A 15009-nucleotide genomic window follows, 5' to 3' on the forward strand; every position below is an offset into this window, starting at 1 on the left:
TTCTTTTCCTGAGAGACAGCAAAATGCAAACTGTACCTACAAAATCAGGACATGAGTGTTTCACTCTGACCGTGCTCTGATCACAGCCTGCTCTATTAAGGCAACCAAAATATTCATAATCTCTGCAAGAAAAACATCCCTTGAGTATTTGATGTAAATCTATCTGCACAGCTAATCGAATCGATGATTGCACGCTTTTATCACATCTTTTTGTAGCCACTTTGTTTTATTGTTTTAGCCTGAAGTGAAGCTGTGATTCAGACATTCTCTGTAACAAAAGGCATCTGTTAGTCAATAGCCAGTGATAGATAGATAGATGCCATCACATACTCATGATAGCTTACACTGAGCATTCTCTCTGCAGCATTTTTTGTCTTCAAACTGCATTAACCATTTTTATCCCTTGGCCTTTAAAAAATTGCTCTGCAACCTTCAATTCTCCTTTAGCTTAGAGATTTTGAAGAAGAAGCGGAAGAAAACCTTTTATTTTGTCACATTCAGCTATATACTCAGTACAGCAAAGCACCACTGCGTGTCGCCCATCATGGATGAACCATGAGCAGCAGGCAGCCACTCAGCAGCACTCAGGGAGCTGTTAGGTGTTCATCGTCTTGCTCAAAAGCACTTAGGAATTGAGCCAGGGACATTTGGTTGACCGCTTTTACCACCTGAGGTACGCCCCACCCAGACCAAACAACGACACACAATTTTGAATGCTGGAAAAAAGCCTACCGAAAACATTTATATTTATCCGGGAGCTTTCTTTTCGAAACTACTGTTGTTCTAAAATTGTGTAATAATTGAAGCCAGTTGGGGTTTTAAAGAAATTATGATGCCTTCCCTTGAATAAAACATCAACGAATACATTAACTCTTGTCTCTCTGTGTGTAGCTGTTAAAGCAATTTGCAAAGTGTGTTTGTAGAATTGTTTTTCTTTGTTGTTTTTTTTTTTTTTCAAGAAAATATCAATCTGCAATTTCATGGTGCAGGAAGTAGAGCAATCGTCTCCGACCATTCCTGGTTTGATTCCCAGCTCCTCCTAGTGTGTCGACGTGTTTTTGAGCAAGACCCTGAACCCCTAACTGCTCCCCTGGCACTGGTGGACGACATGCCTTCTGCTCATGGTGCATCCATGATGGGTTAATTGCAGAGAACAAATTTCCCCACGGGGATTAATAAAGGATAAATTATAGAATCAACTAGTTCTGAATTGAGAAGAAGCATATGTGTCTCATTTACATTTTAAAGACCTGTGAATTAATTTTGGTGGTAAATGACAGTTGCCAGGTGTAGAATTACATCACATCACTGACCGTTATATCATCCACACGCTTCTATAGAATCACAGATAAAATAATCAAACATTAGGGAGAACAGGTTTTGACCGTGAAAATCTGAGGATGCCTAGTCAGTCTGTGCATTTGTCTGGTTGTGTGTGTACATATGATGCGTATGGTCTGCAAGCAGCTGTGTGTGATCTCTTGCCTCGTCGTGCCTATCAGTTATCGCTAATCCTTCCACTCAGAGCTCTTTAACAAGTCGCCATTGTGCTACAGATGCTTAACATGATGGAGAAATGACCTCTGCATTGAATGAAAAGTAGGAGTGGGAAGGAGGGAGGAATTCAGAGGGAGGGAGAGGCAGAGGGCAATACCTCCGACAATGGACAGAAAATTGGTTTACACTAGATAGGCTTGTGATTACAGTGGGACAGAAAATGACTCAGTTTGAACAATAGGGCTGAGCGTGTGTGTCAGTCTGTATGCGTGTATATTTTGAGGATTAGCGGCTGGTTAGGCCGGGATGGGGTGAAATGAAAAGGCTTGTGTGGAATGCTGGTGGCTGTGTGATATTCAGAGCTATATGTCCTTGTTCATTATCCAGAATGAAAGGAAAGGCGTACAAGACCGTGGTGAGACCAGCGATGCAGTATGGTCTAGAAACAGTGATGATGACAAAAAGACAGGAGGCAGAGCTGGAGGTCGCAGAAATGAAGTTGTTGAGGTTCTCTTTGCGAGTGACAAGGATGGATGGGATCACGAATGAGTCCATCGGAGGAACATCACTTGTCAGATGTTTTGGAGAGAAGGTCAGAGAAGCCAGACTGAGATGGTTCAGTCATGTACAGAGGAGGGATAGTGAATATATTGGTAGACAGATGTTGGAATCGAAGCTGCCAAGTAGGAGATCCTGAGGAACACCAAAGAGAAGATGTATGGGCAAATTAGTTGGTTTGAGAGAGAACACTACAGAGATAGGGTTAGAAGGAGAAGGTTGATTCGCTGTGGCAACCCGTGAAAGGAAAAGCTGAAAGGAAAAGAAAAAGATGTCCTTGTGCATTATGCCTTCCTCTTGTTTTTACTGGATCTAACAACAAATACGAGTCTTTATTGCATCTCTTATAAACCTGAACCCGCCAGATCATCCCCTCATACCCCTCACTCAGACCATTTTGATGTAGTACAACTAATGGTTAGTCAAGATTAAATTAAATGTTGGCTTACATGCATACCGTTTGTATTTAAAATACAATGCTGGTTCTATATTATGCATACAAATATCAGACTTGTAACGTATTCTTAAGAAGTTGTATTTCATTACTGAAACATGAACTTGATTAAATCAAACCTTGCACCGATACTGATTTCCCTATAAAAATTCACAGTAAAAATGTGTAAATACTTGACGCTAATGGTTAACACATTCCCTTTCAGGTTCCATACTAGCCTACTAAAAACATAATAAATGTTTATGAAAAATGTACTGAATTTATTGATCATCAACTGCGCTCTGTCTCTTTAGGAGGCCCAGCAAGAGAGCTACAACAGCAGGGTTCCAGCCACAGTGAACTCTGGGAAAGCCAGCAATGAGGATGCCGTCTCTCAGGACCGCCCCTCCAGTCTGCCGGTGAGTGAGTGACAGTATTGTCCAATCCTATGGAAAAATATAGCTAAATAAAACACAGACAGCAAACCACAGCACATTAGGGAAATGCTGTTGCTTTTGATAGAGTTGTCTGCTGTGGCTGACAAACACATGACTTACGTCCTAAAAAACATACAGTATTAGACACACCTCTGTGTCTAATGTTGCAAGAAACCTTTTGATTTGAGTGCTGACTGCATGCCTCATGCACTAGTAGTCACAGTATCATGCACTTGGACACTCATACCCAAAAAGTAGATTCATAGAGACAGATATTCTTGCAAAAGCGCACAGCTGAAATACGTCCTGCGTCTTGTCATTCAAGTGAGCTAAATCATTTATCAGTTTGACCGGGGGAGTGATTGAGAAAATGTGAGGGCGCTGACGTATGAGGGGAGAAAGAAGAGATGTGTATGTTTTTGGCAAAAATAATTGGTTTTCAGTCACTGTTCACTTTCCTTGTTATTGCATCTCACCATATTCAAGAATAAAATAGATATTGCAAATGGCTGTAAACATTAGCATTGCTGATGGCGCATGAAGTTTAAACCAACAGCCTTGAGAACAGGAGTGAAGAAAAGCCGTAATCTTTTCCATCGTGCCCATCCTCTAGTGCATTTTCCTCCGACTGTCAACACACATGGAAGTTTAGAGATATTTTTTGTTTTGTTTTCTAAATCAGTTGCTTTCTCCTTCCCAAGTGATTGCTATTATCCCCAATTTCTCAAACCTTCCATTTTAACTTTTCAACTTACAGACATTATCTCTTAACCTTTACCCTCACCCGATCCTGTTTTCTCCCTGTTTTTCTCTCTCCTATATCCTCTCACCATCCCCCACCAAAATGAGATGTGCCCTTGATATATCACTTTGCGATTTTGGATCAACAGAGCAAGGCGAGGCGGCACTGAATTTGCGGGGGCCGATATGTTTGAACCGCCACCACTATCACCACTTACTCCTCCACCACTTTAATGACTCGTTGCAATCCTAATCTGCGGCAAGTTTTGATGAGAGATATGGAAAGATGCATATAAAAAGGACAGAGAAATTGCTCTGCATTTGCCGAGCTTGCTCTTCCAGCAAGCTGTCACGGCAGAGTTGTAACAGTTTTTTTCCTCCCCCTCTTTCTCTCTCCAGCTTTTGATGTCAAATCTAAAGCTGCTGTCTTCTTTTATTTCTCTCTTTTTTTCTTTTCTCTGTCAGGCAGGAGGGAATGCGGCTCGGCAAAGTGTCATGTTGTTGTTTTGGGACGAATGTACTGTGTGATGTGGCGGGATTTTTGAAGGCAGACCAAAGGGGAAATTTGCCTTATCACAAATGCAAGTCACAGTGCCCTTTGGGTCTTTAAAATTGACTGACTGAAGGGACAGCCTGCCTAGGGTTGTATGTCATTGTATAGTATTTGCATCTTTAATGGTGCATTTGAAAAATCACATCCATTAAATAACAGCTTTTCACCATTGCATCAGATAGTAAATTCATTTACATACGAACAATAATCCAAATAAGGTTAATCGTTGTGGAAAAGCTATAGTCTGATTTGCCATTTATATGGAGTTTTGCAATGCAATATGAGAGGAGTAAAAAGGAGATATTGGGGGCATTTTTAGATTTTGCAAACTTGAAATGTTGAATGTTATTGAGCTACATGTACCAGTCGTATACTACTCAAAGAGACAGGTGAAACTGGGTGATTTGGAATAATATTAGTACTGCATGGCACCACATTGCTGGTAAATTCATTGATAGTTACTGTTTTACAACTGATTTAGGTGGTGTTTCCATATTTTTCACATTATTTATATTCAAGCCTGAATTGTAATTTTACACATTGGTGCCAATTTCAGTTTTCAGAGGGGAATGGGGGGATGGATACGGCTGTACATTTGGACGAATGCTGTTATGACTTGATTTGGCATCTGCAAGCTTTGGCAGCTGCAAATCAGAGGGCACATCTTTTCATTTTGTCAAGTAGGATAAAGTGCTATGACTGAACCTGATGAAAAAGGGGTCAACCATTACGGCTTATGATTTTTATAAATCAATTAATCAGTTGCTTCCTTTCCTCTGAATTTCTGGGACATAATTTTATAGTGTCCACGGTGTCATCTCCACACAGTATTTTGTCCCTGCCACTCCCGCCCAGTGTTGCTGATATCACTTCAGGCAAAACAATCTTCCCAGTTATGCCAATATCCCATAATTGCGGCTATTTCATTTGAAAAAAGCAACACTATTAATGTGAATTAAGATAGTGATGGTGAACTTCCATAAATCATGCCAGCTTTGCTGCATTATTGTTGAACCCAGCTCCCTCCTCATCTCACAGGTCTCCTCACATACAGTGGGCAAAAAAGTATTTAGTCAGCCACCAATTGTGCAAATTCTCCAACCTAAAATGATGAGAGAGGCCTGTAATTTTCATCATAGGTATATTTCAATTATGAGAGACAGAAGGTGGAGAAAGAATCCAGGAAATCACGTTTTAGGAATTTTAAGGAATGATTTGGTAAATTCCTCAGTAAAGTTCCTCGGTAAATATTTGATCACCTACAACCAAGCAAGATTTTTGGCTCTCACAGAACTGCAACTTCTTCTGACCTGTATTAATGGCACCTGTTTGAACTTTTTATCTGAATAAAAGACACCTGTCCAGAACCTCAAACAGTCACACTCCGAACTCCATTATGGCCAAGACCAAAGAGCTGTCAAAGGACACCAGAAACAAAATTGTAGACCTGGACCAGGCCACCAGGCAGGGAAGACAGAATCTGCAATAGGTAAGCAGCTTGGTGTGAAGAAATCAACTGTGGGAGCAAATATTAGAAAGCGGAAGACATACAAGACCACTGATAATCTCTCTCTATGTGGGGTTCCATGAAGATCTCAAAATAATCACAAGAACGGTGAGCAAAACTCCTAGAACCACACGGGAGGACCTAGTGAATGACCTGCAGAGAGCTGGGACCAAAGTAACAAAGGCTACCATCAGTAACTTACTATGCCACCATGGCATCAAATTCTGAAGTGCCGGACGTGTCCCCCTGCTTAAGCCAGTGCATGTCCGGGTTCGTCAGAAGTTTGCGAGAGAGCATTTGGATGATCCAGAAGAGGATTGGGAGAATATCCTATGGTCAGATGAAACCAAATTACAACTTTTTGGTAAAAACTCAACTTGTGTTTGGAGGACAAAGAATGCTGGGTTGCATCCAAATGACAACATACCTACTGTGAAGCATGGGGATGGAAATATCATGCTTTGGGGCGTTTTTCTGCAAAGGGGCCGGGACGACTGATTCGTGTAAAGGAAAGAATGAATGGGAATCACGTATTGTGAGATTTTGAGTTAAAACCTCCTTACATCAGCAAGAGCATAGAAAATGAAACATGGCTTGGTCTTGATCCCAAACACACCACCCAAGCAACGAAGGAGTGGCTTCATATGAAGCATTTCAAGATCCTGGAGTGGCCTAGCCAGTCTCCAGATCTCAACCCTACTGAATATCGTTGGAAGGAGTTGAAAGCCTATTGCCCATCTGCATGGAGGAATGGACCAAAATACCAGCAACAGTGTGTGAAAACCTTGTGAAGACTTACAGAAAATGTTTGACCTCTGTCATTTCCAACAAAGGGTATATTACAAAGGACAGAGATGAACTTTTGTTATTGACCAAATACTTATTTTCAACCATAGTTTGCAAATAAATTACGTAATAATCAGACAATGTGATTTTCTGGATTTTTTTTCTCATTTTTTCCCTCCCTCATAGTTGAGGTGTACCTATGGTGAAAATTACAGGCCTCTCTCATCTTTTTAAGTGGGAGAACTTGCACAATTGGTGGCTGACTAAGTACACTGTAAACTATGGCTCTGCACTGTTATCATATATTTGTGAGTTTGTAAACATATGCCTGTTGGTGTCTATTCAAAATTAATTTCACTTTGGGGTTAGCCAGCATTTACTGATACAACAATATTGTTTCCAATGGCAGGGACCATTTGGGTTAGAGTCAGCTGCTTTGGACTGGCTCTGGTGTACCTGAGCCTCTTCCTCCGCTCCCTCAAGTGAAAATTCAGGAGCCACACTCACAATCATCTATGCTCATATTTTTATTTTTTGCAAAAAGTGGGCCTCTTTTATCTAAATTGTCTGACTAATTGCAGACTACCAATTACTGATCATAGAGAGTGACATGTTGGGTATCGCGGTGACGCTACTGTAAGATTATTATAAGATTACATGGAAAGTCCTGCCTTGCTTTGCTCTGCTGTTTTGTGGCATTTCTTTCTGCTACCTTAAAGAACTGTGAGAGCCGGGTAGGGGATCAGCATCTTCTGCCTACTTCTGCCGGTCAGCAAAGTCAGTTCTCCCACTGCAACAGTGAGGTGAGGAGCCAGGGTATTCACCCCACCCTTCCTCACCCTGTGTTCCAGTCAGTACTTGTTCCAAGCTTTCCAGCGCTCGTCTGACAGCCTGCCAAGCTGCCGCACAGCCTACTATCCTCTGGGAAATGGGAGAGGATGGCCAGCCATGTGGAAATAGAGAGTGAACTGAGGGGAGCGGGGGTGAGGTGAGGAAAGGGAAAATGGGAGGGGGTGAGAGAACAGGACAAGGAAGCAAATAAGAGGGAGCGAGAGAGATAGAGAGAGGGCATGAAGCGGTGAAGTGAAACGTGGTTATCTTTCTGTCACTTGTTCAGGGTGAGGGGTGTTGAATTCAGGCTATGGGGTTCTGGCAGCAGGATGTTATTCACACAAACAGGCTATCAAATAGACTAAAATATTCTTGTATGTCTTTCAGTGTTCATTTACCTCTCCTTGACTAATTTTCCACCAGGCAAAAAGGCAAAATTCAGAAAAAAAAATGTTTCTTTAGATTTGTACCCCATTACAGAAGCGGGAGATGCAAGAAGTATGTCAAAATAGACTTTATAAGTAAGTAATAGCCAAAATATCTCCGAACAAACTAAAAAAACTAGCCTGCGCTGTGCAAATGCCTTGACTGTGTACTGTTATCCACTTGTCCATGTGTAAAGAACTCTCCAACTTATAAACCTCTGCTCTGCATGGCGAGACTTTGTCACCATTTTGCTCACTGTTTGCCGTGCAAGCTTTTCTTGTATCTATTTCTTATTTGCTAAGCTCCCTGGTTGTTCATTATTTTACTTCACATATTATTACACTTTTTTTTTCCTCATTTCAAGGTAACAGAAGAACTGTCACTACCTTTATACATCTTATACTCTGGCGTATCATCATTCCTAAGGTGTATATTTTAAGTGGGAGTTCCTTTTCACGATTAAGCAGATTTAATTAAAGTCCCATCCTTCATGCCTGATACACACTTTTGGCAATGAGTGTTCCATGAAATTACCCAAAGGGCAGGCTTCATCATAAACAGCTTTGGCAATCAATACAAAAGATACAAGAGCTCCAGGTTGAACTTATTCCACCACCTGGCTGAATCCATCCAGATTTGAAACTCACCGAAATTGAAAGTGACTCGAAGCAAATATCGTAACAGTGGTCTGTTTGTAGTTCATGCTAAGAAAACAATTTAAATGGTAATAATGCACAGTTATTTAACAAGAGAGTGATTAAGATGACAATAATTCCAAGTAATTGCCGATTCATTTATATTAAATCTGTTGTATGAAATTTGTTTTTCATTAACCAGGCTGGACCGAATTAGCACTGTAGAGAGGTGTTTTGTGCCGTCCATTCAGGGAACTGAACGTTGAATATCGTAAAAGGTAAAAATAAAATTGTGAGTTTATCATAACACATCAACAGAATATAACAGGACTATGATAGAGTACTTTTTTTAAACTTGCGTTACACATTGTATTTATCCAGTAGACTTAATTCTGTCTCACTAATATACAATGTTAATGTATATTAAGCTAATGTAATGCTCTTTGCTAGGCTAACATCAACCTGATGCATGATAAGTTCAAGGTTAAAAATGTCAAAGAGAGGTTTTTAGAAACAAACACAATCACGTCTATATTTCACGCCTCGCTTTAAATTACTGTTAGACTCTAAGACTTCTCATGTTCTTCCATTAGATGTTAGTTCGCTTATTGTGGCTGGTCACCCTCTCTTTCCACTTAGTCCCGGCCACCTCACCCCATTCCTAGTGTAAGGTCACAGATGATTGACAGGACACAGCTGGCGAGGCCTGCTCCCCTGCACACCCTGTCACGAAAGACACACACCCGCACACACATCCTTATGGTCATGAACACAAGTTCATGTGCACTTTGATTCTTATTCTGTCTTGGTCATGCATGTTTTACGCACCAAGAACGTGTTCATGTGATGTGTGTGTCTGTGCGCAGGCTCTATCAGATCGTGTCAGTCACTCTGCCTATACAGCATGTACTATCACTCTGGCTCTCTTACTGCAGTATCTTATTTTGGAGTCCCCAGGCAGGCCGGCAGGCACTGCAGACTAATGTCATCCTCCAAGTTTAGACTCAGCCTACACACATTTCACAAACGAGGGGACACAAAGACAAGGAAAGGGGGTAAATTTGAGACATTTAAAAAGAGAATGAACGAGGGGATTTAATAAAATGAAGATACAAGGAGAATATTCAATCTATCAATCAACTGTAAAGCACTTTTAAAAGCCCTTTTATATCGTAATATGGTTTGGAGATAGTCTAAATGTTCATAGTATGGGCAGGCACAATATGGAAATCATTCAAGTCATTGCTTTAGCATTTGTGTCACAAGTATTTAACCTTTTGGATTCTAACCAGCATCCATATTTTGTAGTTTTTATGAGACATGCTTCAAATATTTATTCTATTATTTATATGTGGAGGGAGAAAAGATGGGTACAACGGAAAGTGAGAGTCTTGGAGACAAGATGTTCCCTGGACCCCGCTACCTATTCTTAGAACAGGCTGCAGCTCCGAAGGCAACAGCAGTTCCCTGCCATCGGTGTGAACACACAGAAGGTCTGAGAATAGGACAGCTAATCTGAAAGCCAGTTTCACCATGAGAGGTGCAGCACAGTGCCTCAGGACCTGTCTCCAACGCTTAGTCATAGGGACTAAAAATGAATTGATCGTTTATCTGTTTTGAATGACTCACGGGATAATTTAGGAGAATCGGAACCATGAAACACCACTTGTCTAATTTGCAAGAGCATACGCATAACCCATCCCGTGTTTAACTACAGATCCAGATATAATGTCATCTAGGGTTGAGAAGACCTCAGGTTCATTGAAAATGCAGACAGGCATTTTTTCCATTTGTACGCCGGCATGTTTTTTTTTTACTCCTCATGAATCATTTAGCAGACACACACAGTTTCGTGTAAAGGCAAGGGCATTTCTTTCTCAAGGACCAGGAACACATGTTTTTACTGGGGCAGTACACTAAAAAATTCCACTTTGACTTTCATCATTAGTTATCAGAAATTTCAAGTCAACACTCTACCTAAAAACATGTTTGGAAAATACAGGCATTGTTTTATAATTCCAAAATGATGAATATATTTGTGGCACAATGGGGTCTGGGAAAGAAAGCTGCTCCTAGATTGAAATAGCAGGTTGAATCCCTCCTGCAGAGGAGGGATGCACTCAAAGAAGATTTCCCACTGGAGATCAGTCAAATTTCTTTCTTACTGAAGGCTTTTAGTTGTATCTTGATGGCTGCATACTGTTCTTCCAACTGGGAACTGTGCTGGCCAATGTAGGTTGTTAAAGCACACTGGTAACACAAGGCTGAGCAGGAGAATGGGGGGGGCAGTGAAGGAGGCCATGTTTATAACCAACCACCCTTGACAGACTGCCTAATTGCAGAGTAAAGGGTCGGTTTGTGTGTGTGTGTGTGTGTGTGTGTGTGTGTGTGTGTGTGTGTGTGTGTGTGTGTGTGTGTGTGTGTGTGTGTGTGTATGTGTCCATGCATGTGCATGTCTACATACATTTTACCACTACGTACTCACCTATCCCTATGTGTATACAAAGCTCTCACCTCTGGTGTGTGACAGGCTTTGTGATTTCAGAGTGAGGGGAAATGGAGAGAGATGAACTGGTTATGAAAACACCACTACGCTTCTACTGGCGCCACTACACCCTCCTCTCTTTTGGGGTAGGGGGTGGGAGGTGGGGGGTGGGGGGTGAAGACTGACTCTTGAAGGAGCTGAAAGTTACCCCTCTGCTTTTTTTTTAATGTTTTACTCATGAGTTCTCTCTCATTTAGTGGTTGTCTTTTGTCATGCCTTATTTCTTCTTTATGTCACTGATGGATTGCAAAGACCAGTTCAAATTTAGGACAAAAAATGACAAAGAATGAGACAGAGACTAAGGGAAAAAGGGGGGAAGTCCATGGCTATGGTTCCATATTTACATATCAGCACGCAGATTCAAGAGATATCTTTTCAGTCCTGACAGCCAGGAATCTAACCAAACACCTTGTCGAAAGTGATTTGAATGAAATTCTGAATTGGTTAATATTTGCTTGTGTCTGAATGCTTGCAGCCTGAAACTACAATTTTCATTCCAAGTCAATATTGTTATTACAATATGTTATGAGGATTATTTTAAATAATAACTTGAGTATTTGTCGCTGCTACCTCAAGAAAGTCTTTCTTAATATATCAGTTTCTTCCAAATCTGAAAAAACTGCACTTGTTTCATAAGAAAGAAATTTAGTTCAATGTGTGTATGAAGTGCTCAGCAGACCATCACACTTGGATGGGTTGATGATTTGAGTTTCAAGTATCATTTTGTTTCCCATGGTAGGAAAAACAAGATAAAGTAATTACTGTGCTGTACAAACACAGCACTTTATATGTATATGCAAATGTACTCACACCAAATCAGCACTGTTTGATGATCCAAACCCTCTTTCTCCTTGCTGCAATTCTGTTTTATTGACAGATAAAATTGTATTGTGCCAATTTGGTCACAATTCAATTTATATTTGTTCAGCATATTTTCCATATTGACACTTAAAAGATAGTACTTTTACAAAAAGTCAAAGTTCAAAGAGTTTATAATCCAGGCCCTGAATCCGAGATTACATTAATAGTAACATGGTATAAGGCCCTGGCCTGTCTGTCTGTTTTCATCAGTGTGCAAGAGAATAACTTTGGCCCGTCTTTAAGAATGGTGATTTTACTGTTATATTAATATTTATACAAGTTGATGAAATATCTTCAAATGTTATTGAGCCACTCAGAAATGAAGGTAAGAAACATCCATTTCAAACCCATTTATAGTTTGGGATCCTCGTCTTTCCATGTTGATGTGTCTGGAGGAATTTCCCTTCCTTTGTGGTTAATAATCTGTACTTAAGTAAAATATTCAAAGCTGAGTAATGTCTGCTGCTGGCGATATTGTGCTCTCACAATGCACATGCTCAAAGTCAATTTTTATCCTTTAGACGTTAGAGCAAAATGCTGTGAGAAAGAAAAATGAAATTCCCCATCACGATCCTTGTTCCTCCCTCCCATTTTCCTGTCTTTTCTCTGACTGACCCTGTTTTTTTTCTTCCAGCCCTCTCCTTTCATTCCCTCTGGCTTCAAGTCATCCACTGGGTTTATTTTTATGTCTGGCCCTGGATGTCTAGCATCCCAGCATATCAGCTGGGCAGGCGAGGAATGACAGAGCCAAAAGAGGAATGGACAAGTGATGTGAGGGAATGGGGGTGGGGGGGTGGATAGAGAAAGGAGCCATCGAAGGAGAAATAGTCTGTCATCCACATGGCTCCCTCTGGCTGCTGGGAGGCTGAAATTACATCTGACTTTGAATTTAGGTGCAGCAATACCATCACCGTTGTTATAGTGAGTGTAAGTGTATATGTGTGTAAACTCCCTTGGAGGTTTATTATGCATGATCCTCAATGTGATGAGTCCTGATGGCACCACAGAGCTGTTATTATTCTACACTCACACAATACCTGCACTTCGACTTCATCGGCACACACGCGCATGCACACACACACACTTACAACCGACCCTTTGCTCTACATTTGTCAATTAATGCTAAAATGCAATTATTCACACGCACACTGACAAACCTGCGACTCATTTCACAGCTGGATTCAAACTTCACTTGGTGCCTTTTAAAGATTAAGATAGTTTTTTCTTCCCCCTCTTATTATCTTTGAGAAGGCTTGCTGGCCACATACTGTGCTCCAAGGCAAATGCAAGTGTGTGTGCAATTTCACACACATACATGCAGAGTTGCTAGGATTGTAGATGGCAGTGTTTGGGTTGTTTGAGCTGCAAATACTCTGCCGAGTCCTGGAATAGTTATGGCTGTTGTTGAAATACTGTGACAGAAAGGAGAGAGACATGTTGGTTAGTTGTAAGGTGGGTAGCTAGATGGGTAGATAGATTTCTCTTCTCTTAGCTTCATAACTAAAGGGAGGGGGAAGACAGGGAGACAGCGAAATGAAGAGGGTGGAAATAATGTTCCATTAATGCAGAGCCAGGCTCTTGCTGAGGGCCCAGCGCCAATCTGCATCTCCCCACAGTCTCCCTCCTATACATTTTTCATGAATGCTGAGCGCGAATTAGCGACGGATTGCTGCTGCAAATCGCTTCTCCGTGGTCGGGGGCCAATGGAGAGAGAGACAAAGAAAAAAAAAAGTGAATGTTAACACGGAATGGAGGCAAAAATGCATAGAGGTGAAGTACAGAATAAGAACAGTCTGATTGAAATGGGTGTGGACGGGAACATATATATGTAGGGAGGTAAGTAGGTAAGAAGCTCTGAAAAAATGTGTGTCTGTTTATTAGCATCTGCAACGGACTCCCTAATTGTCATTGATATTTGTTTGAATGGTGACTTTTTACATTGATTAGTTGAAAGACTGCCCTTCTATTTTAATGGATGCTACAAGGTAAAAAAAAAAACAACCCTTATTGAAAATCTTCAGCAGTTTAGTGTGTAACAATACATGGGACGACAACACACACTGAAAAAAAATCAGTAACATGCTTTGGGAAATTGAAGAACAGATCATAGTATCAGGTTGACTGATTTATGACCAACAAATAAAAGAGGTTTCCTGTCAGGTTCACTGGTCTGCATTCGAAAGAAAAAACTATACTTTTTTTGCAACTATGCCAGTTTTGAATTTTTCACAATAAGGACCAGATAATGTCTCTCTCAGATATTCTTATTTTGTTTTCATTCTGTCCTCCTGAAATATATTTTGGCTGTATTTACATTTCCTATTCTGTGATTTAAACTATGAGTAAAGGTCACAGCACTAACTATAAACTACCTGTTGAAATACTGGTCTTGCATTAGTTCTATTTAGTAACATTAAGTTATTCTATTAAAAAAAAAAGAAAAAAAGAAACAGAACTGTACGGTCATTTTATTTATTCATTTTAGTTTCTTCAGCTTGTTGGTAATATATTTTTGGAGTTCTTTCAAGTGCCTCAATAGCCCTCATCTCCTTGGACTGCACAACATATAGCTCTGACCTCAATCTTCTCCTGCTCTCCCTGGCACCAACATGGTGTACTCTCATTTTGCAACAGTGGCCTTGTTCCGCCTTCTCAGAACCTCACTGACCACTACACAGGCTGACTGATGAACTTACTGACTGGCTAACCTGATATTCAGACTGCTTTCCTACTTGGCTCTGCAAAAACATTTTATTCCCGTTTGGTTTTGTAAGATGGGCTGCATTTGTAGGCTTTTAGAGGTAGTGTAAACATGCCTGTTTTCATAAAACAAACAAAAAAATACTTTTTTTTTTTTGGCATGCCTTTTCCAGAGTGACTCTCCACGTGGTGGAGTGTTCTGCTCTGACCAACTGTTTGCCTCTGCAGTGTTTCTATTTTACCGTCCATTGTTGGAATATAACAGCCTTTCAGGCAACTCGGGTGACCAAGAATTGTATCTATAACACTGGAGTGAAAAAAACACGCCATGGACTGCGAGAACATGTGTATTTGTGTGTGTGTGTATGTGTGCACACACGTGTGCGAAGCCTCAGATTGCTGCTGTAATCACGTCTCTTCTGCCAGCGCAGTTATTACAGTTGTCGATATAGCGCTCAGGGCTTTATAGATTCGGGCAACAAGACTGGCTGGATGCCTC

The 15009-nt window shown here is 40.8% G+C and overlaps 1 protein-coding gene across 4 annotated transcripts in view; it reads left to right on the forward strand.

Annotated features, from left to right (window-relative positions):
* LOC147237371 (AT-rich interactive domain-containing protein 1B-like) overlaps window positions 1-15009 on the forward strand; it is a 186448-nt gene that overhangs the window by 63095 nt on the left and 108344 nt on the right. For all 4 annotated transcript variants that reach the window (XM_086148124.1, XM_086148097.1, XM_086148114.1 and 1 more), the window contains one exon: window positions 2803-2907. In XM_086148124.1, the coding sequence (XP_086004250.1) occupies window positions 2803-2907 (105 nt within the window). The remainder of the gene's footprint in view (window positions 1-2802; window positions 2908-15009) is intronic.

This window comes from Fistularia commersonii, chromosome 1, assembly GCF_037954325.1.
Source record: "Fistularia commersonii isolate RoL2024-O1a breed Wild chromosome 1, RoL_Fcom_v1.0, whole genome shotgun sequence".
In the NCBI taxonomy this organism is placed as follows: Eukaryota; Metazoa; Chordata; class Actinopteri; order Syngnathiformes; family Fistulariidae; genus Fistularia; species Fistularia commersonii.